Source organism: Cataglyphis hispanica, chromosome 14 (assembly GCF_021464435.1).
Source record: "Cataglyphis hispanica isolate Lineage 1 chromosome 14, ULB_Chis1_1.0, whole genome shotgun sequence".
NCBI lineage: Eukaryota > Metazoa > Arthropoda > Insecta > Hymenoptera > Formicidae > Cataglyphis > Cataglyphis hispanica.
The window spans coordinates 5,414,521-5,437,568 of record NC_065967.1 but is presented as its reverse complement, the minus strand read 5'-3'; the positions used below and the strand labels follow the sequence as shown (position 1 = coordinate 5,437,568).

The window sequence follows — 23,048 nt, the reverse complement described above, 5'->3', positions numbered from 1 at the left end:
CAAATTGCGGCTTTTGACAGTGACAGATGAAGGGTGAACACGTCTCCGAGTAGGCTTGTCAAGACGTGCGAAAGAGCAAGTAATTTACCCATTTAATGATTTTGAGCAGAGAAAGAGCTCTCAAGGCACGAATGTTCCGAATTCTAATTTTACACAATTTATATTTTAAGCGGTCGAAAAGTAGAAGATTGTGCTTCGAGTTTCTTATTCGATAAATATTTACTTGCGCTCGAGAAACCGTAAGTAGCCCGCAACACATTTTCAAATATTGATCTTTTTGCCTGTTTCTTTGGTTGTTTTGATTGATTTGTTTTGATTTTCTTATTTTCATTAATATTTATTTTGTCAAAACATTGTGTATTATATATCTTGTAAGCGGAGAATTATTACGATATTATTTGAATTATTATTAGTCATTTTGTTATTTTAATATTCATACACAAAATATTTAGAGTCAAATATTTTTAAAGAATATTTTTACGAAATATTCAGAAATATGTATATAAATACATATGTATATTAGATAATATTATGGAAATATTTATAAAATATTATGTATATATATATATATATATATATATATATATATATATATTTAATAAATATTTTGTGTATGAATATTAAAATAACAAAATGACTAATAATAATTCAAATAATATTGTAACAATTCTCCGCTTACAAGATATGGCTTTTACATCTTTTTAAGCATTCTGCGATGCTATAATGCCAATTAAAAAAAAATTAAATGACGATATATTAATAAAAGATTATTATTTAATATAATTTATCTTATAGCGTTATTAACATCTTTACACATAATCAATAGATGAAAATAGCAGAGAAGCGGGTTAACACTCGCGGCTAACGTTCTCGGAGCACCTGGATTTTGCGCGTCCTCCCTCCCCTCCCTCCCCCCCGTCATCGTGTGTGAAAGAGCCGTGCGGAAAGTGGCAGGAAAGCGTACACGCGGCGGGGGGAAGGGAGGGGGACGAGGGAGAACGCCGTAATGGCAGCTAAATTCCTGCAACGGCCGGATGCAATTTAATGCCAGTCGTCGCGGCGCTATCATCGCCTCGCTGATGCAATATCTTTCGAGTTTCCGGCGTCTAGTTAGTGCGGAACGAGCTGTTGATAAATCTCTCCCATCCCCCTCTCCCCCCCCCTCTCCCCCTTTGGCATAGCCGTCCCTCCTCTCTACCTACTTGTCCTTCTCTCCCCCTCCCCTCTCCCCGCCCATCTAACTCCCCGTCCTCGTGCCCGTTGCGCGGTATGTGAAGGCCATTTCTCCGGGGCGGAATTACATCCCCTAAATTGTAATTTTGTCGGGCACCGCTCTCGAGCAGCACTCGCATTATTTCCCCCTACTATGCTTGTACCTTCCTTTCGTTAAAGAGAGAGAGAGAGAGAGAGAGAGAGAGAGAGAGAAAGTTCTTCTTCTTACCCCGTTTAGTCCCAAGTAGGAGCTAACTTGCCGATGTCGTCTTAAAAGGCGTCGTACTCCTCGCGTGGCACGTGTCTGCGAGCGAGCATTGATTTCCGGTTACTGTTCAGGAGTTTCAGATCCGCGAGTCGTTGAATTGTGACCGTCGAGAAAATTAGATGCAAATTTCACTGCATTAGGGCGCTTCGCGATCGCTAACGAGGCGAATTGTAAGGGAAATTTTGACAGCGATTTCACTCAGTATGTGCAGTCATAAGTTCATCGATACGATAAGAGTAAAAACATGATGACATCTTGATAGTACAAAATGGAGAGAAATAACACGGAAAAAAAATTGTATAATATTTTACCGCGTCACATAATTTTATTTAAATTAAAAAAATTGTCTTACATTTGTTTGGAAAAAAAAAAGCTGCGTAAATACGAATGTAATATTCGGGATTACGATGTCAAGGTTATGAAAATTCGCGAATAAAGATTTAAAGAGGAATTGATAAGTAAAGTAATGATAATTATTCTCCATAAATGCCGCGGATTTTTAAAAGAGGGATGAAGAAACGAGATGCGCGAGACGTCGAGGTTGCGCGCGCGAAACTTTAGAGAGGGTCGCAAGATTAAACTGATCTTTAAACATTAACGAGCAGAACTTTAACGACGTCGTTATGAAATTAATTATTAAAACCGCTCGATAATCGTCGAGTGCAGAAAGTAGCCTTTATCCCTTTTCAGCCGAACTGCCTTCAGAGGTTGCAGGACAAATTGCATCGAATTATCTTGAAAGTGTCTCTTTTCCTTCTCCCCATAGTTCCCGTGCCATAGCTTCGCTATGAGCCATGTAATTAACATTAAACGAGCCGGCGAGACACGCGCTTTTCACTTCCAAATTGTACTTCTGTTTATGTTTTTTTTTTTTGTTCAAAAGTAGAAAATTTTGCAAAAAGACAATAGATATAATTAAACGCTGCGTGCTTTGTATGATTTTTTGGCAAACGACGCAATTTTCAGCAAAATATATAAGAAAAAAATATACATGTCTAATATAAATAATACAAATAAAAGCTATCATTTCAATTATTATACATACGGTATTACAAAAAGTTTCAGTTAATATTAATATGATAAAATTTGTAAGAGAAAATGCGAAACTTTTATTGATTGGACATCACATAATGACAATTCTTTTTCCATTTCCACAGAAAAACAGACAATTCTTTTTTAAACGATTGTCTCTCTCAATCGTTTTAAAATTGAATTATCAATTGTAAGTTTTATTATAATATATCTCACATTATTGCAACACAACGTTAGTTATCGTTTGCCAAATTATCAATTCAAAAGTCAATTATCAATTCGATCGCCTAAATTAATAAGACATGTTTGTTACATTCAATGACACTCTTTACATAATGCAATTTATATATATTTTTAATTGCTCAAGCGTATATATAAATTTAGAATTTGCCTTTATGTGTACATCTATTCTCACGAAGATATCAGGAACAGTCGAAATTCAATGAGAGGCACTATCTCCGATTAAAGGGCTATCTCCATTAGCAAAATTGAAAGACGACACGATGCTTTCTACATTTTAGGACGATAATGAGAAAACGATGTTCGTTCGTTCGCGATCTCACGTTGTGAGATAAATTTACAATTCTTAAAATACATACTTGTCAGATACGATTAAATCGAATCTAGCAAAGGTTTTATCGGATAAAAATTAACGGCGCGTTTGATATTTCTGCCGACACGGTTTTAAGCTCTCCGGATAATTAACTGAAATAATTAGAAGGAAGGAAAGAGACGAATGTTTCGTAGATTGATGGCGAAGACGTGGCTGGACGGATTAGAAGAAGCGGCGAGTCGCGCCTTCGGTGATAAGTTCACTGATAAAGTCTAAACTTCGCGCGAGGCGTGTGCCACGGCGTTATCAATCATGCCTGCTTGCTTTCTCGCATGCACCGCTACCTGACATTTGTGTACGAATCGTGGCAAAAAAAAAATCTCCTGAGTTACCACAGGAATGAAAAGATTTGATTTGCACGATATTTAAAATATTAATTGTTTACTTGAATAAATTTTTTTTATCTATGTCTTTTTTATACATCTTGTTATATTCATTAAAATTCTTATAATCATTTGAATCACTGTACTATTTATATTTTGTTACGACTAGTATATTATGTAGTATATCGGATATCGGAGATTGCATGCGGTTCGAAATACACACTTTGGTCGAGAAGTGAAAATTAATTATAGAACATGCGCGTGTATTGCAGCAGAGCTCGCCATTGACTGCAGCGGTCACTGGCACTTCTGCAGATTGAAAAACTTCTATACCTGAATCGTATCGCTGACATTCGGATAATTTTTCTATCTGACGGACGTCACGTCGGATCGTTTACTTTCCGCCAGAAGATCGACAGATCGGAGGTGGAAAACCAAAGCTAGAAAGAACATTAACGACAAGTCTGCGAACGTTAATACCATTATTAGCATTGTCGTTGCGACAAGATAGATAGGGGAACAAGCAACGAGAGAGAAAGAAAGAATAATAAGGGAGCGAGAAAAAGAAAGAATGAAATATTAATAGAAATGAAATTCGTTGTAGAAGAAAGAGGAGGACAGTGATGGAAGTGCCGTTCGTTCTTTGAAATCGAGCTCGATCTAGCACAATCAATCAAACGGAAGCAAATCACTGGAGGAGCAAGAAAAAGTGGGCGACTTCCGAAAAGAGAGGAATCGTCTTGGAAGAAAAAGAGGAAGAGGGACACGTCACACCAGCCGGAAAATGTAGAGAGAAAGATAGAGGAAGAAAGAGAAAGAGCGACTCTCTCTCTCTCTCTCTCTCTCTCTCTCTTTCTCTCTCTATGCAACGGAAGCGGCACAGGCGTCACAAATCAAAGACGCGGTGACAGTTAATTCATAACTCGCAATCCCCATGACCGTCCCCTCCTCCCCCGCTCCCCCCGCCGCCTCCGCCGTCCATGTCATTTCGTTCCCCCGCGTTTCAATCTGTGCCCCTCCCCACGGGAGTTGTGCGTGCAACATATGCACCTCGGGGGCGGACACCCCGCCGGCTCGCATTGTGTCGGCGCGCACTTTTGTTTCTTGCCGCTTCCGTCGCTTTTCCGGGCCGCTCGCAGTTTTTCCGCCGGCGGTTCAGAACAACGTTCGCGCGCGAACGCGTCGCGGCGTATTACGGCGGAACGAATAATTCTCAAGGGAGACTAAACGCGGCATCATTCTTTTCATTCTTTCAGCGATTATACGCGTCACTGCTACGAATTTGAAAGAGTAAGTTTGCTGAAAATTAACATGTTAATTTTTGTCTCTTTTTCCTTCAATAAGAATGTATTATTCTAATAATTAAAATTAATAAATTTAAATGTAATATTGTAATAATATTCCCGTGAACAAATATTTACTAAAAAATACTAGTTTGCTAAGCAAACGTAAAATAATATTACATGTTCATGTTTCTATAATTAAATATATTGAATTTAAATTGTTCAAAATATTAAAGGGAAAACAAGGCACATTTGTAAAATGTTGAAGTAAAAATTTATCGCCGTTTGAAATCTTCTTAAATAAACTGTCATCGATAATTTAGGAGTTCGCTGCCGCTTACGTAACTACACTCAACTTATCCATACCATCGTCGTGTCAACCGCTCTTAAGATATTTACAAAGAATCTGTGTCACGTATACCTAATAACCGCGAGAGAATGAGAATTCCCACGATAACCGAGCTGTCACATTCTATTCTTCGATCGCATGCTTGACGACAGGAGAATCGGATTAATTATCACTTCAATAAGACTAGCTTTCATTAATTATATCGTTTCACCGTTACTCGATGTCAGGCAACTGTTTCACCTTTATCTCCATCGTCGATCTATTCAACCGCATATTCGCCACTATCGGCCCTGCCAGCCGCCCTTCCAAACCGACTCTCACCGTCATGTTTCGTGCGACCGACGTACACTGAATGGGCGTTCATAGCTCATTTACATTAATACACGGGAAACACGAACGCGCGTTCGCGCGCGAGAAAGAAAATTATCCACCGGCTAAATGCAACAGCTGTTTTGAAACGGAAGTTTCCGCGCGCGCGACGCCACTCGCCAAGGCTAATTCTTCGCGCTGCTTCGAGCTGCGTCGAAATCCCTTTAAATTATTCCCATTATAAGAGAGTCTCATTGCACATTCTAGCACACCCTTCCACGAAACTCCCATCAGCGTGAAGATTCATGCAAAATGCGTCTCCTTGGTTTCCAATCAAAGCGACTCAGCCCTTTCGCCATTCGAGAAACCGCTCGAAGCTCGAAGGGGGTTGACATCTTCTGTCTTCATCGGAAGAGCAAAGGATGCCGCCATACGCGGGAAAAGATCGCAGACGGGGAACGACGAAATTAGCTCCCTCGATAGGGATATAACTTTGGAAAGCTTGACTAACGTTGCGTTTCCATGAAACAGAAGTTTCTCCGGGCCGGAGACGATAAGTAGTCAAGCTCGGTAGATATCGTTGAAATATTTAAGAGCCACTTTACATCAACAGACGTCGTTTCTGCTTAAACCGCGTCGACGTGTTAGCGAACGATAACTTGAAGTAATCGGAACCAAAGGTTACGGGTCATATCTGACATCAGTCGTCGCTTGTTACGCTAAGACTCTCACCGATTCAAAAAGTAAGCTAAAGATCTTCAGTTAGAGAAAGCACACTCTAAATAGATTTTGAGAGATCCCTACATTCTTATTCGGAGACGTTTCTGAGAAATATCGATAAAGATGTTATATATACCCAAAGAGAGAGAGAGAGAGAAATCTATTGCTTCTACAAAAATTTTAACTTTTTAAAACATTTATTTCTAAAAAGAAATTTTTTTTAATTATAAAACTTGCTCTTTCTCTTTCTTTTTCTGTTTATAAATATTATGTAAAAATGCTAAATTTTCAAAGACATTAAGTAAGAAATAGGGGGAAGTATATAGTGTTAATCTAAAATGAACGGAGATTCGAAGATTTTTTATGGATTGCACGATAATCATTTCTCAATTTGCGCAATCGGGTTAATGAGGGGGCAGCCGGTTCACCCTCGGCTCAGCCGGCGATGCTCGATTGCCGGTACTTTAAAGGGCCTAATCGATGTCTGATAGGGCAACATTATTACCTAACGCCAGACCTACGGACCGTGCCATTATCTCACCTGCTACCATTACGCAAGGCCGCCCGCCACCTTTCGATTCCGCGGATTATGCCGTCGAATCACGCCAACTCGTTCGTAATTTGCGCTGCGTCCTGAGATTAATAAGAGAAATTAAACGCGCTTTATATGAGAAAAAAGAATGGGAAAACGATCGATCGAAGGGCGTCGAACTGCCACTTAAAAACATTTTGTAGAATAAAAATTGTAGAGCAAATTGAAGAGAAAAAATTAAATATAATTATATGATACAAAAATCTTTAGATTTTTTTTGTATATTTGATTATTTTCATTATTATATATGTGGTTATATGTATCATAGATTCTTATAAATATATATATATATAATATGTGTGTGTGTGTGTGTATGTAATACAAAACGTGTTTATTTTATTAAACAAAAATTTTATATATTAATATAATTAACTTTCTTTCAAGAAATTAAATTAATGATTCGTTCTGGTCGAGATATTTATTTTTTCTAATTTTCCTCAATTTCGATTACCAAAAATATATTAAGAAATTTTGAAGATATTAATTTAATATTCAATTATTAGCAAAATGGTAGAATCAGTTGATTGGTTCGTTCATATTTTCATTGTTTTGTTCATTATATAAAAACTTTTGCGTATGGAAATTTAATATACCTAGGTTTAATATTACTTGCGTCTGATAAATTGATTTATATCTCATTTTATGTACACCTAAATTTATATAAAAAGTAATCGAAAAACAGAAAAGCTATTTCATCGCAAATTAATGCAATCGAAAAAATCGTTTTATATCTATTACTTTTACTTTTCTCTCTCGTTTGTTTTGATAAAAATCCCACATAGCCTCATGAGTCCGCCAAAATCAAACACGAGCCGTCTCGAAGATTACACCGCGTTGTAGGTATTTAGACATTCTTTTCTCCTGCGATTTTTATTTAATCAATACGCGTATGGGAGATATCGCCATTACGTCCCGATGGGAGAGGAGCGGCGACGAGAATTTTCCGTCAGCTCCCACGAGGTACTCTACCATACATGGCGAGATCGAATGCTAATTCCTTTAGGCGCCTCGAGGCCGGAAATTTGAACGGGATTGAGTCCGGACGGGCGCACCCTTCTCGAAAATGTTCTCCATGAATAACAAAAAAGTAGACCATCGTAGGCGGCCTAACGAGTCGGCCACTCGAAACGAGATTCAATTAGCACGACCGACCTTGTCTGACCTGTAATTCCCGCAACTACTTTGCGCGTCAAATTGTCGCCAATTATTTTTATCTCATTGTCAAATGGTATATTTTGTATTATAAGAATATATGTATTTTTACAAAAAATTAATAATCTCCAGGCTTCACTTAGAACCATAAAATAGTTTTAAAAATTTACTTACATAATTTAATGACTTTAATAACTGTCTAGAGTTCCTTCACTTTAGGATTAAATTCTGATTAAATTAATCAACGATTGATTTATCAAATAATATCTGCTGTATTTCGTTAACGCGAATATTGGAGAATTATTAATTTTTTGTTGTATGACATATAAAAAAAATTAAATTAATAACGACAAATTATATAATTATTAGAAATTTTAATTATAGGCAATTTTGTTGAACTAATATCCATAATTTATTTTTATTTTTTCGAAAGTATGCTAGTTTTAAAATATCATAAATTCAATCTTACATTCAATCTCTGGTCAAACTTTCCGATCTTTTTTCCGCGCGCTTAAAAATTCCGCGGAAAATCGACTCACACACACACACACACACACATACACTTCACTCTCCGGAGAGCCTCTCGTTTCTCAACCGCAGTAGAGATCTCTCGCGAAGCTCGCGGCACCGGCGCACCTTCATAATGCATAGGGCGAGCCGTACGCACACCAGAGGTATTAAAGCGGGAGCACGTACCGTCCGCGCGCACCTTGGAGCGCCGCAAATTACTTGAGAGCGCGCTTCCAAATCCTTCGATCCGGGCACGCCAACGTCGATATCGAAACTATCTATGCAAGAGGAGAGCGAAACGAGAGACGAAATGAATGAACCATGAGGAAAGGGAGAAGCGGGAATAAACGGGCTCCGACCTACCGAGGCCCTGACGAAAACGACGACGACGACGACGATGATGACGAGCGCCAAGAAAGGGGGATGAGACTTGAAACGCACGTGCCGCGGATTGCGGCGGCGGACTTAGCAGGCGACCTCGCCCGGAGTAGGGCTGCAAAAAGCATTCCGCGGGAAACACGTGCTTCACCCTTTTCAGTTAACGCGTCGACACTACGCGCGGAGGGGAGACAAAGAGAGAGAGAGAGAGAGAGAGAGAGAAGACAGTGCGGCGAAGGAGGACGGCAATAGGCTTTGCCTAATGGCCTGGGTCGCCTACCGCAGAGATCGGCTGATATTCGTCAGGAACGAGTGAGTGGATCGCGTCTTCCTCGATCCCGAGAGCTCCATTCTCCTCGTCGCCCCGAATCGTTTGCGCGAGCGGCACGCCGGAAATCCTTCAATACCGCGAAGCTCCTGACGTTTCACGGAGGAAAACGATTTGAATAATCGTTATATGCGCGGCGGTAGTTCGCAAACGAATTTGTTATCGGTGTGCTCTTTTCCCCGAGATGGGCTGCTGCTTGGGAAAATTGAGAGCGCGTGGTCGCTGAGCGATTTTCTCCGCGGATCCTCGTCCCGAATGCGAGAGCTCGGGGATACACAGCGCGGAATAATACGCGCACATTATGGACTTTTTTTTTTCTTTTAAAGCCTTAACGAAAGAACTCGGACGATGTAGTAAAATGACGAATATGTAAAACGTATGTCCGCGCGCGTTCGAGGATTAAAGCTCTTAGCAAAAGTATTTTTGCTACGTGCAGATATTATCACGTAAGCTCACGTGAATCTTGTTAGGTATCTTGAATAAAGTCCACAATGTAATTTATTATTTAGGAAACTCTCACGTTTCGCGAGCGTCCGCCTTGCGATGCGAATATTTCACGAGATAAATACATCTCGCGTAAAAATTCCTCTTTAATTAGCACACGAAGCGCGAAGTAAAGAAAAAAAAAAAAAAAAACTCTTTTTTCTTCCCCCGTCGAATCAATTTGTCGGTTTTATCGACTGCCTTATCAAAAGCACGAGGAAAAGCGCGTCGTGTCCTGCCGAATTTAATTTGCCTGTCAAACCCCGAAGGAAAAGGGGAGGGGGAGGGGGAGGGGAGGGAAGAGAGGGAAAACAGCAGCCGTGACGCGCCACTGACGCTACGAGCGGCCGCGTTAATTTCTCGACGAATTTATTAAACGTCATTGCCGCACACCTGTACCTCAAAGCGGAATCGACGCCGAATTTGGCGCTTTTACCGGCGGAAACCCGATATGCCGACAAAGAGCTGATTTTCCCGCGGCCCCGTCTGCATATACCACATTCTATAAACGATCGGGAGCACACACTCTCTCTCTTTCTCTCTCTTTTTTTTTTTTTTTTGCACTGCCGCCCTTTTTATATCGCAAACACGCCCTGCAGCGAGCGATTTATGCGTGTAAACAACACGGGGAAAAAAAAAACGTTAATGCGACTAATGATATGCGAGAGAGAATGCATTACCGATGAACAACTTTATCGCCTGATGTTATATTTGTCACGCATTTAACTTCTCATTTTCATGCATATACGTCGAACACAAAAATATCAATTTCTCTTGTATACAAAAAATTCAGATTTCTTGACACATCGTATCACGAAATTTACCTAAAAAAAAAAAGACGATAGATAATAAGTACCTGCATTCAAATATTTATAAAATTTATACACGTGATATGTTTTTTAATCAAAAATAAGAATAAAATCGAGAAACTGTAAAGAGTAATTTGAATTAATTCAACGGATGGTAAAAGATTAGAAACAGAATGATATTTACGGATCTATTAATTGTTAATTTCCGATTAAGAAAGATCATAAATGATATATAAAGGAAGTACTTCGTAATTGCTAGCTTTATCTTCTACGTTCAATTTTAATCGTCGTGAGCTGTCATTGAAGGATGATCCATAATACGCAAGGTAAAACGTTTATTTTGGCGGATAATCCGAGCCGGAAATGAGAAAATACCTTGAGAACTTTGCCTCCCCCGGGAGTTGCCCGATGAAGAAAAGAGTATCTTTCGAACGTTTTTCCTTGCCCCCGCATTATTAATATACAAGCGAGAGGGAAGCGAAACGATGCCGCTCTCTGAACATTTCACTCTCTTTTTCGCAGCGTCGACATCGTCATCAAGGTAAGCTCCTTAAGGTCTCATTACTCCGAAACCTCCGTCATTTTCCCTTAAAACGGTAACTGCCATCCTTCGTACATGCAGCTTCCTTTTAATCGACACAGTTATATCAGTAAAGAAATTCTTGCAGCCAACGAGATATAATTTCTATGGCGAAAACACAATCTTCGCGTAGCGAAAATTTTTATTCTCTCAATGAAAATATTTTTCTTCAATTTCCCTTAATTTCTTTTTTCACCTTGTTTTGTTACAGGCTAACAATATATATTTTAACCAGCAATTGTATTTCAATAATAAAATCTTGCGAAACACATATATGTCTATGTTTCATTAAAATTAAAGTTAAAAAAGGCAGATTAAATACGATTTCACGATAATTACGCTGCTTCAATCATGCCGATGCGAAGCGCGCGAATTGTTTCGATAGTCGAGATAATAGATTTGCCTGTATACGCGAAATAACAATCTGGGAGAAGAGTGGGGCATGATGTTTTCCATGAAATAAAGCTTCGTCGATCGAGCGGCGATTTTCGATTATCGTCGCGGCGCAGATAGATACGAGCTCGTAGATCGCAGAGAATCTGCTACGGTTCGAGATTATTCGCGGTCGCAGGCAACCGACTCGTTCCTCGTTTCGCGGCTAAATTGCCGTTCCGAGATTGGCAGGTCGTCATCGATTCAATCGGTCGAACGCGTCCGCCGTGCGCTATTATTGCACGTGTATGTACATACACGACGATAGGGGATGTGGTCGCTGCATCTGCAACGCGGTTACTCTTTGATTGACGTACGTACTTTTGCCGTCGACGACATCTCTCTCTCTCTCTCTCTCTCTCTCTCTCTCTCTCTCTCTCTCTCTCTCTCTCTCTCTCTCTCTCTCTCTTTCTCTCTTGACGCTCATATGATCTCTCCCAGAATGAGATTTCACAGTCAGAGAAGGACGCACGGGTGTAAATGTAAATACTTATAAGTCGAGAGTGATAGATAAATAGATAAATGTAAATTTATCCTTATTTCAAGATGCTATAAAGAGGCTACAATAATTCTTTTAAGTATATGATAGAATAGAAATTGCGCTATAAATATAAAAAAAAAAATATTCGTAATAAAACGTAATAAGGACAAGAGAATAATACTTATATTTAATTTATGTGTGAGTTGTGCGTGTGTACAAGATTTTATTTATATACGAGTAATATAAGATTTTATTTGTGTGCACGATGTGTATTATAAATTGTAAACAGCTAAGTTTGTTTAAAAAATACTAAGAGATAGAATGTTTTAATGTTCTTAATGTTTTAATGCTTAATGTTTTAGTGCCCCAATGTTGCAATGTGTTATTTTAATTTAATAGAACTTATTATAATATGTTAAAAATGTAAAAATGTAAAAAATGCAAAGATGTAAACTGGAAGTCATCCTAAATCATAAGGAAAGGATTATGAAATAATAAAAATAAAATAATGATAATAAAAACTAAAAAAATAGATTAATAAATCAAATAAAAAATAATTTTAAAAACGATTACACAGATGTACAATTGTAAATAAAAATTATATAAAAATATAGCGTAATTATAAAAAAAAATTATATAAATAGGATACAAAAAAGAAAAAAAGTAGAATACAAAAGGCGCAAATATATTTTAACTGGCAAATTGTTGTGAAAAAGAAATTCTTCGCAACTGATGTTTTTAATGATTTTTAGAGAAAAAGAGAGAGAGAGAGTTGATATTTTTACAAATATAATCATAAATGTGTGACACGTTTACTGATTTAATAATCTATGAAATCATAACAGCAGAGTTAATCACTCCATAATTAAGAAATAAACCAATTTATAGCATATTACAATTTAATGATGTTTATTAAATAAGTAGGTATTTTTAAATAATTTTTATTTTGTTAAACCATTAATTTTGACGTAGTTATCGCTTCTTTTATGTAAAACAATGCAATGTTTCATCAGACTTGAAATGCAAGAGCAGAAACCAACTAGTAATCGTAGAAAAGTCGATCCGAATTAAAGATAAACCAAAGACGAGAGGGGGGAAAAAGAGAAATTTGCATCTTCGTAAGTAACCTAAAGAAGGAACTTTGTTTCACTTTACTTCGCGTATTCCATTCATCTTCTTTTTTTTTTTTAAGTAAAACTCCAGTTACGGGCACGATGAAAAAGATTCATAAAAATTCTTGTGCATCTCGGTAACATCCCTCGCGCCGACGAAACTCGCTTTCTTTCTCCATAACGTCGTTGCGGTGATAAGTCAACGGCCGTGCACAAAATCGACGAGGAGGCACGACGAGCGGACGGGCGGATCCCAGAATTTAATAACCATAGGTTCCTCTACTACAGTGAGAAGGCTTGGATGTAAGGCATGGATGTAATCTTGGCGGATAACTCATACGTTAAGAACCGGCGAGGACACATTCCGGCGTCGCTAACAAACGCTATCAACCCCCGGCTGTCGGCGTTCGCCTCTCTCCTTTCTACCCCTTCACCCCTCCCCGCCCGCCTCTACGTCGATCCCGAGTTGTCTGGGCGAGAGGGACGAAAAGGGGGATGGCGCGCGCGAGCCGCCGCAACATAATTCTAATTTTATTGCCGTACCAGGATGCGCGCCCGCGAAGGAGAGGTCGAATTTATGGGCAATTTTTCTTATTAATTTTCATAACTTCGACATGTGAGCGCGGTAGCACGACAAAGCGCGCCTCCCCCCTCCCTCCTTTCTCCTCCCTCTCTCTTTCTCGCTCTTTCTCCCTTCCCAGCCCCATCGTTTTCCCGCCTCATCCTCATTTCGACGGGATCGGAGGTTGCGACCGTCGTTTCGCTATCGACGTTGCACGTGGGACGGCGATATTTTCCTCGCCTTCCCGCGATCCTTATCTTATCGAACTACGCAAGTTATGTCCCGAAGGAGATTCTGGATACTTTTGCGCTCGCGGAATAAATCTCTGTGAATCTAAGAATAAAAGTTAACAACGATAAAACATATGATGGAATGATTTTATAATGTCATTCTTTTACTTTTTATTATTTTGACAAGATGCTTAAAGTTTATCAGCTGATGTTTTCTTGAAAAAAAAAATAAATTTTTTTATTTAAATATAGATGTAGATATATATATATATATATATATATATATATATATATATATATATACATATGCATTGTATGTATGTAACAAAATCATCCTCTTAGTCTTCTATTAAATTAAATCGATTAAATCGCGAAACTTGCAATTTGATTCGCGACGCAACAGGACACTCGATGTAGCAATTTAAGATCGTCGCCGAATTTCATAAACCGAGAGCCGAGAGAGGCTGGAGAGACTGCGGATGAAATTTTTCGCGCACCAGAGTGGAAAGAAGCATCTTCGACGTTTCGAAGTGGTAAATAATGGAGGGTGACGAACGGAAGTATTGCTGCAGGCTGTTGCGATGGGTGAGGAGGAGGGGGAGGACCCGGCGTGGGTCGGTGAGACGTCGGGTGGAGAAAAAGATCGAAAATTGCACGGTAAACTCGTGCCACGATTTCCACCTCGACGCGGTAAATTGAGAATAAACAGACGTAGAAAGACGAGACCGATGGAGCTTCTATTTTGCTTCTTGCGACATTCGCGAAGATATCCAGTAAGAATCGGTGTTTGGTTTCATTCCTTTTGGATGATCAATGCGAGAAGAGAGATACCTTCCAAATAGCAGTAGATAATAATAGTACGGTGAAAACAAAAATCCACTTTTTCGTCCTTCATATTTCAATATAAATTGTATCATAAAATTGAGTAACAAACGACATGCATTGTGCCATCTTACAGCTTTATATCGCAGTTATCAAATAAAATTAGTGCATTTATAAGCGTTAATTTCTGTTAAAGCAAAATTAAATAGCAAAATGTTCTTTTAGTTTCCAATTTTCAATTAATTTCGTTTAGTTTCCAGAAAACATTTTCTGCTTCTGAGAAACGATTACGATGGGATCTTCTTTTTCCCATGTTAAGTCCGAATAAAATCTTACGTTCGCACGTATTTACAAATTTTTCTTCCTAGTCATACGTATTATCTGCCGCTATCTCGTTTCTTCCGGTGCAGCAATATCGGGAGGTGAAAACATATATACGTTTCGGATTGCACGTGTTGCGTCCACGTCTTCTCCTTACTCCAGTCCGGGTATTGCACTGTCGGCAAAGTCTGCGTCCTCTCATCCATCACGGGGATCTAAGGTCGCCGGTAGCGAGGAAAAGACGATGGGAAAGGCCTGCAGGTCGATGGGAGCTTCCTTCGATATTTCGACACGACGTTACGTTTGTCTGTGAACCGTATTCCGTTATTCTACGACAAAATTACCCATCATCCTCAACTAGGTGTCCCGAGAAAAATCGTAACTTAGCCAAAATAATTTTGGTTATTTTCTCATTCAAAACATTATTGATATCTTCTCATGAAACATTATTGTTTAATGATAATTTATTGCTTACAATAAATTATAATTGTATTATGAGATGTCGAGATAATAAAGACAATAAATATTTTTTTTTTTTTAATTGTATAACAAGATCAAAAGAATTTTTTGTTAAATGTCAACGAAGAAAATATGTTCTATCTAGAAAATCACAGCTGATCATAATGAAACGAAAAGCCTTCGCAATGTTTATGCGCTCATTGAGATAAAATTCGCGCGAAATAGAAGTTGGTTTTAACGCTAGATAAGAGAACTGCAAAAGGCGGTTATTATTAATTGCTTCCAGAAGGTTTTTACAACCAGGTGGGTTTAAATACGCGACCTTTTTACGAGCATTGAACGTTTGCCTTCCCTTTCTATCGCGCTCACATCCTCATCGTCGTCTCTCTTTTTTCCATTGCAGATATTCGACCGGAAACTTCATTTACATTGGCAGCATCTATAAAACGGATTAATTGCAGCTGACCATGCGACGAGTGCTGGCATGCACAGCCAAACGTTGGACGGATGGAATTTATCCGCGAGTGAGTCCTTCTCGGACGGTTAGCGAGACTCGATCAATGTAACTTCCGTATTCTTCATTCAATTTCTATTGTTTCATTAAATTAAATCAAAATTTGCAATACAATGCAATACAATATAATTTAATTTACGATATTACATACTATGTATTTTTGCAACATGTCAAACATGGCGGCTATATATAAAGAATAGAGTAAACAAAACGTTTTTTATTATTCTGCTCTCTCTCTCTCTCTCTTTCTCTCTTTCTATATATATATATATATATATATATATATATATATATATTAAAATTAATATTATATTAACTTGAAACATATTAATAATTTTAATATTAAAATTTTAATAATTTTAATTTTAAAATTTTAATGACAAAAAATACATTCTTAAACTTTTGATTATTTTAACATTATAATATATAAATTCAAGATAATATTATTTCACTAACTAAAGTAAAATTTAGCAGTGGTTAATATAAAAGGGGAAAACACTATTACCGGACAAGTTAACGAGTTTTATAAATGGAAATGCGAAGGAAAATGGAAATACAAAAGTTATGGATCATTTAACGAATTAACAATTATAATCCACGATTAGAATTCCTGTCATTAGCATAAGCTCCGCGTCAGAAAGGCCGAAAAGTTTCCGACGTTTGTTCGCCAGTGCCAAAATAACCAGAAGGGAGGAGTAATTTTATGCGATCGCGCTCGGAGATTATGAGGGAAAAGTAGCCGGCGAAGTAGTTGAAGAATGTTAAGTTAGGGAACCTTACTATCTTACCAAGATAAATCACGAGAGGATCGAGATTCTTGTTTAATCGAAATAATTACAGTTATGCAAGCTAAAATTGAAATTAAATACAGTAAAATTTGCTTAGAGAGTAATTTTGTTAATACAGTCTACTATCATTTCTAAAAAACGTATTTACATCAAAGTAAATAAAATAAAATCAATTGCACAATGCAATTCTTACGTTATTTATAAAATTTTAAATTATAGAAGGAATTTATAACAATATCATATGTCAATTTGTACTTTTCTATGCCTTACAAAATAATCAATAAATTAAAAATAATAGTTTAAAACTTTCTTAATTGAGAGAATATTTTAAAAAGTAGGAGAATATCCATTTTAAATTAATTTCTATACAATAGATTTTAATTTATTTTTTTATCTATTTATGCAAAATTTATATGAATTTCTAATAATAATATACTAATAAGCGCTTGCAAGCTTTTCTTGCACTCTGGTTATCGAGCATCGGTCACTCTCATGTATTTTGTTCTCAGAAAATTAATTTTAAATAGAAATCGATTTTCTCAAATGGTAATATCATAATGATATATTATCAAATGTATATATATATATATATATATATATATATATATATATATATACATATATAAGAATTAATGATCATACAACCTAAAGTCTTCAGCAGCTCTCGATAATACTTTCTTTTTTCTCACCTGGTCCCCCTCTTTTGGTAAATATTTATAATAATAAATATTGATATTAATGAATTAATAATATATATAATAATATATATATACAAAAATTTTGTACGCTTTTTATTACGCGACGGCCATCATGCATTGCATGAATGTTGCAATAATCATTTTTTCTATGTCATTTATTCGCAGCTTATTCGCAATTAACGCGGCTTGTCGTGCCCATTTTCGATAAAATACACGACAGTACAATCGATCAATCTCAAAAGTAAAAAAATATAATAAAGTTTTAAAAAAGTTAATTAAATTAATAAAAAATGCGTATAATATTCTTTTCATTTAAACTGAAAGGTTTATCCCCATCTGTTAATAATCCATTCATATATTCCAAAGTAATGAAATTAACTACAATCTATAGTCTACAAAATCTACAATCTACTACATCTCTATAATCTAATCTCTACAAATCCGTTACCTCATAATAAAATGTATTTCACTCACCACCCGATGCGCAACAGCGGAGTCGAAACTATACTGATCTGTAACATACAAATAGAATATAAATTGTAGCAGCATCTAAAATAATTAATATTTCAAAGAATTATTATTGTACACATTGAATTTTATTTTCCATGTATACAATAACAAATAAAAACATAATCACATAATTTTAAAAATTGTGAATTAATACAATTAAAACAAATTTTGACTTAATACAACTAATAAATTTTGATTTAATACACAATTACAATTTAATAAATAAAAAATAAATTCTTACCCCAAAGTTGCTTCGCTGACGCCCGATGCCTTTTCCAAAACACCTCCTCCTCCTCTCAGTTTGTCTAGATCGTCAGCTCTCTCTATTCTCTCTCTATTATTTATATCTTGATCTGCAACATATAAATGAAATCCAAATTATAGCAGTGTGTCTAAAATAATTAATATTTTCAAAAATTATAATTATTGTACGCATTGAGAATTTTATTTTTGATACGCGTACAATATGCAAAATTATATAATTTTATAATTTTTTTTTTTTTATTTAATACAACTCATGAATTTTTGATTTAATACAACTAACAAACAAATAATGAATTCTCACCCTAGAGTCACTTCGCCAGCGCCAACATCTCCTAGACCTGTCCTCTCCTCAAGTTAGTCAGGATTGTCCGTTGTCAAAGTCCATTGATTAACACGCGCGATACTTTGAACGACACTCCCGCACTAAAACGCGCGACACTTTACTCGGCACTCCCGAATTTCGCGATTGCGAAATATCCCATTTCGCGCGAGAATCATACCACGAGTCGACAATTCGGGAATTCAACGTTACCTTCGAGCAAAGGTTAAGTCCAAATCGAAAGAAGATTGATTCGATCGAATAGAATTGACGTGAATGAGATTCGCTCGACTCTTGTCCGCGCATGTTTGCATGTCAGGTTGACTTGAACTGGATTAGGACAAGATTTCAGATGAGACACCAAGGTGTTATACCACAGGCGATATCAAAAGGCAGGGAGACGCATCGAGAATGAAGATACCCATTTGCTAGATGTTAACAATATAAACATCTTAGAAAATGAGGTCAACTTCTCTAGCGAGCGAAAATCGAACCTAATTAATCCAGTCAACTCTTCTCAATGCAAGACATATATTGCTGACGGTACAACAGAAGGGACCCATTAGCGCCCATTCTAAGACAATCGACTCAACTCCAACCGATTCGAGCCGAACCATTTGTCGAAGCAGAGCGTGACCTCAATCAGCCGATACTTGAACATAAGTTCAAAACCGCGCAATCCATGTACATACATACATGAACATACGTACGCGGCCGGCATCACCTCACGCCGCGATACACGAGGCGTGAAAACGTTGCATAGGCAACGCCTCAATGAGAGACATCCCACTTAATCGGCATCGGTGGTACGATATTCTCAATGATAATTACAAAATTGGGATATCACGCGAAGATGCAACAAATCTTCGACGCGCGATACTTTATACGACGCATCCGCACTTATCCGCACGACGCGCTACGGTTTGCACGATATTCGAATGTATCTTAGATTTTTGGATTGCCGGAATTAATCTGTTCAATAGTTCATCGCACTAGTTTATCCAGTTCATTATGCCGTGTCAGACTCAGGTGATGACGCCTTCTTCGACGATATCTTCATTAGTAGTAACGCTTCAAAGTAATTTTCTAGTACTATTAATATTTGTTTTCCTCTCTATTTAAAAACCTTTGATGAATATTAATTTAATAAATAATTATTATACGAATTAGTTGATTAAAAAGAATCTTTATAAATATTAATTTAGTAAATAATTATTATACGAATTAGTTGATTGAAAAGAATCTTTATAAGTTTTTTGTTACACAAAAACTCGATATCTTCTCTCTATCAATCTTCGTATATCGTTAATCCGCAATTTATTTGCAATTAATACGGCTTATCGGATCTATTTTTGCCGAAATATTATACGCGACAGTGTAAACGATCAATTTCAAAAATAAAAAATACATTATAATTTAACGCGTTTTATTCGCACTATAGAAAGTCTAACATATTACCATAAATTCTTCTGCAAATTTTATATTATTTTTTTTTTGCTTTTCTTTCGGTCGCGATAAAATACCCGCGAATCTTTTAGTATACACGTGATTTTACAATATATCTAACAAGTTATCAATTAATATGAGAGAATGATTGGATTACAAAAAAATTAGAATTAAATGGATATAACATTAAATTATTAGAATTATATAATATCATTTAAAGAATTTATAATCACAAATCGATGTATGTTCATTAGTTTATAAAATTTGGTTATAAATTTATGTATTATATATTATACTACATATTGTAATATATATTATACTATATATTATACTGTATATTATACTATATATTATAAATATGTTATAAAATGTTTTGTGTTTATTTTAAATTGAAATATTAATCTAATCTGTTGTAATCCATCCATTTTGAGGTAACGGAATTAACTACATTTTACAGTCTACAAAATCTACAATCAACTTCACAAAACCATTATACCCCATAATAAAATGTAATTCGTATCACTCACCACTCGATGCACAACGGAGTTACCTGCATAGAAGCTATATGATCTGTAATATGCAAATAGAATATAAATTGTAGCAACGTTTAAAATAATTATTATTTCAAAAAATTATTCTTGTATTCATTAAATTTTATTTTCCATGCATATAATAATAACCAAAATTCAATTATATAATGTTTTAAATTTTGATTTAATACAACTAATAATTTTTGATTTAATATACAACTATAATTTAATTAATAAATTAAATTAAATTAATTCTTACCTCAAGATTGCTCCATCGGTGCCCGATATCTTTTCCAGACCTCCTCCTCCTCTCAAATTATTAGAGTCGAACAAATCTACATTGATCTGTAACATATATATAAAATCAAAATTGTAGCAGACTAAAGTAATTATTTCCAAAAAATAAATATTGAATTTAATCTATAAAACGTACAGCTATAAACAAACAGCAGATATATAATTATATAATTTCTAAAATTTTATTTTGCACAACTAATACATTAATAAACAGATAGTGAATACTCACTCCAAAGTTGATCCTCCGACGCTCGATGTTTCTCTTAAACCTCCCTTCCCTCTGCGTTGTCTGTAAAATTTAAATAATTCAAATTGTAGCCAAATTAGAGCTTAAAATAATTAATATTTTTAAAAATTATTTTTTATGCATTGATTTTTATATTTGATGCGTGCAATCTTAAGCAAAAATAAAAAATATATTCGAGCTATACAAATATTTTTTATCGAATAAATAACATCAAGCTGGTCAATAATGCATAAATAAAAATAATATCAAGTTTATAAATTATTTATATATATATATGCATTTTTGTATAGATATTGACGAGCAGTCTTATATATATCAGGATTAAGTATTTGGCCCACTTTATTCTAATCTGTTCATTTTAATAAATAAAAAAAATGGTTTTGTATGGTATATGAAATATTTATGTGAGATATATGATCCATAATGTTTATATTTTTAATTTAAACTTTTATTATTATTATATAATTTTTATTGTTTTTTAATATAAATTTAAAATAAATAATGTGATTTGTAATAAGTATAAATTAATTTACAGAAACAATTAATAAATAAGAATTTATTATTGCATTTATTATTATTGCAAATTTTTATATATTAATATGTGTCAGAAAAATATTATGTTTGGTTCAATTTTAATATTTGTCATTTTGTAGATACATTTTATACATATATATTTAATAACTTTCTCAAATACATTACCTCCATTAAAATATAAAACAATTTACTCAACTTAGCTTACATAACTTAGTACACAGTGTTGATCTAAATAAGCTATACAAATATATTTATTTAATCTAATTAAAACAAATATCCAAAATATATTTAATATCTCGAAAAATAATTGTTTCGCGCATGAAAATTTTTTTTTTATTAGATTTTTTTTATTACAAATATAATAAATTATTCACCTTATTCACCTTGGTTATATCGGCGTCACTACGATGATGATTGCAGCGCCTGATCTCCTTCTCCTTCTCTCTCATTTCACTTTGTCGCTCCTCCGTAATGCTCACTAGCAAAAACAATGAATTACAATTAAACATGCACTCGCAAAACAAAAAATTACGATTACGCGCGCTCTAATCACATCCAAATACAATTAATAAGCAAGCAGCACTTTGCACGATACTTCCGATACTTTAATGGCGGACGACGCGCGTTTGATTATAACGGAAAAATAACGGTGAGAAAGCGCGCCAAGTTCACGGTATTGCACGATCGCTCGCGATGCCTTTAGAGATTAATCTTGCATGCGCGCGAGCAAGAGATTTTAGCAAATCATCGATAATCATATAAACGCCATATCTATACGCTACGCGGTCGAAAATTATTAAAACGTAATTTTAATACGTGATAATTATTGTAAATATATCATGAGATGATGATTTATAATAAATTCTTATTATTTTTACCTACTCGAGTAAATGAAGCGCACGAAATAATTTCTTCGATAAAGAGTTGTCCCGATACATTTTATTGCTTAATCAAATTAAATAATTGCACGATATTTATCAACACGCACTTCTACGCCATGTTCGTGTTCGACAAAATACTTATTTTTTGCAATCGCGTCTTAAAAATTAATGCGACACCGAGCCGTTGATATAATAAGTTATATAATAAAAGCAAGCTTTCGATATATTCGATATAAGAATAAGGATTAGGACTCAAACTCAATTCGATTATAAGCATATGTACAAGAATAGACTTGTCTCTGATGTACAAATACTCGGAAGACGAGTAGAAGAAGTATATCCATAATGGCCGATTATCTGTAGCGAACCCGAAAAAGGATTAACTTTTTCTTCTCATAATTCCCGTCTAATATGCCATAAAACTATTAAATATTCTCACAGTCTATTCAAAAAATCAATTCTATTGCATATTATCGTATCTATTTGGCTCGATTATCCCTTTGTCGGCTTACCTGTGCGGATAATTATCGAAGCTCGCAATTTCTACGTCTGTACGAAGAGCCGTTTCCGCGCGAAAAGAGGGAGAAGCCGAGCGTAACATCTTGAAATCAGCGCCAGAAATTTTTTAAATCAGCCAATGAAATTGAGGAAGTTGCACGA

At 35.7% G+C, this 23,048-nt stretch overlaps 1 protein-coding gene across 2 annotated transcripts in view; it reads right to left on the bottom strand.

Moving 5' to 3' along the window:
* Nucleotides 1-22,959, bottom strand: part of LOC126854820 (uncharacterized) — a 280,406-nt gene extending 257,447 nt beyond the window's left edge. Inside the window, exons 1-5 of one of the 2 annotated variants that reach the window (XM_050601907.1) lie at nucleotides 22,901-22,959; nucleotides 21,882-21,985; nucleotides 20,956-21,015; nucleotides 20,689-20,774; nucleotides 20,427-20,469 (exon numbers count right to left, since the gene is read on the bottom strand). In XM_050601907.1, coding sequence (XP_050457864.1) covers nucleotides 20,427-20,469; nucleotides 20,689-20,774; nucleotides 20,956-21,015; nucleotides 21,882-21,956 — 264 coding nt within the window. In that variant the 5' untranslated portion in view covers nucleotides 21,957-21,985; nucleotides 22,901-22,959. The remainder of the gene's footprint in view (nucleotides 1-20,426; nucleotides 20,470-20,688; nucleotides 20,775-20,955; nucleotides 21,016-21,881; nucleotides 21,986-22,900) is intronic. The other variant, XM_050601908.1, reaches the window with a different exon arrangement.
* Nucleotides 22,960-23,048: the final 89 nt, after the last annotated feature.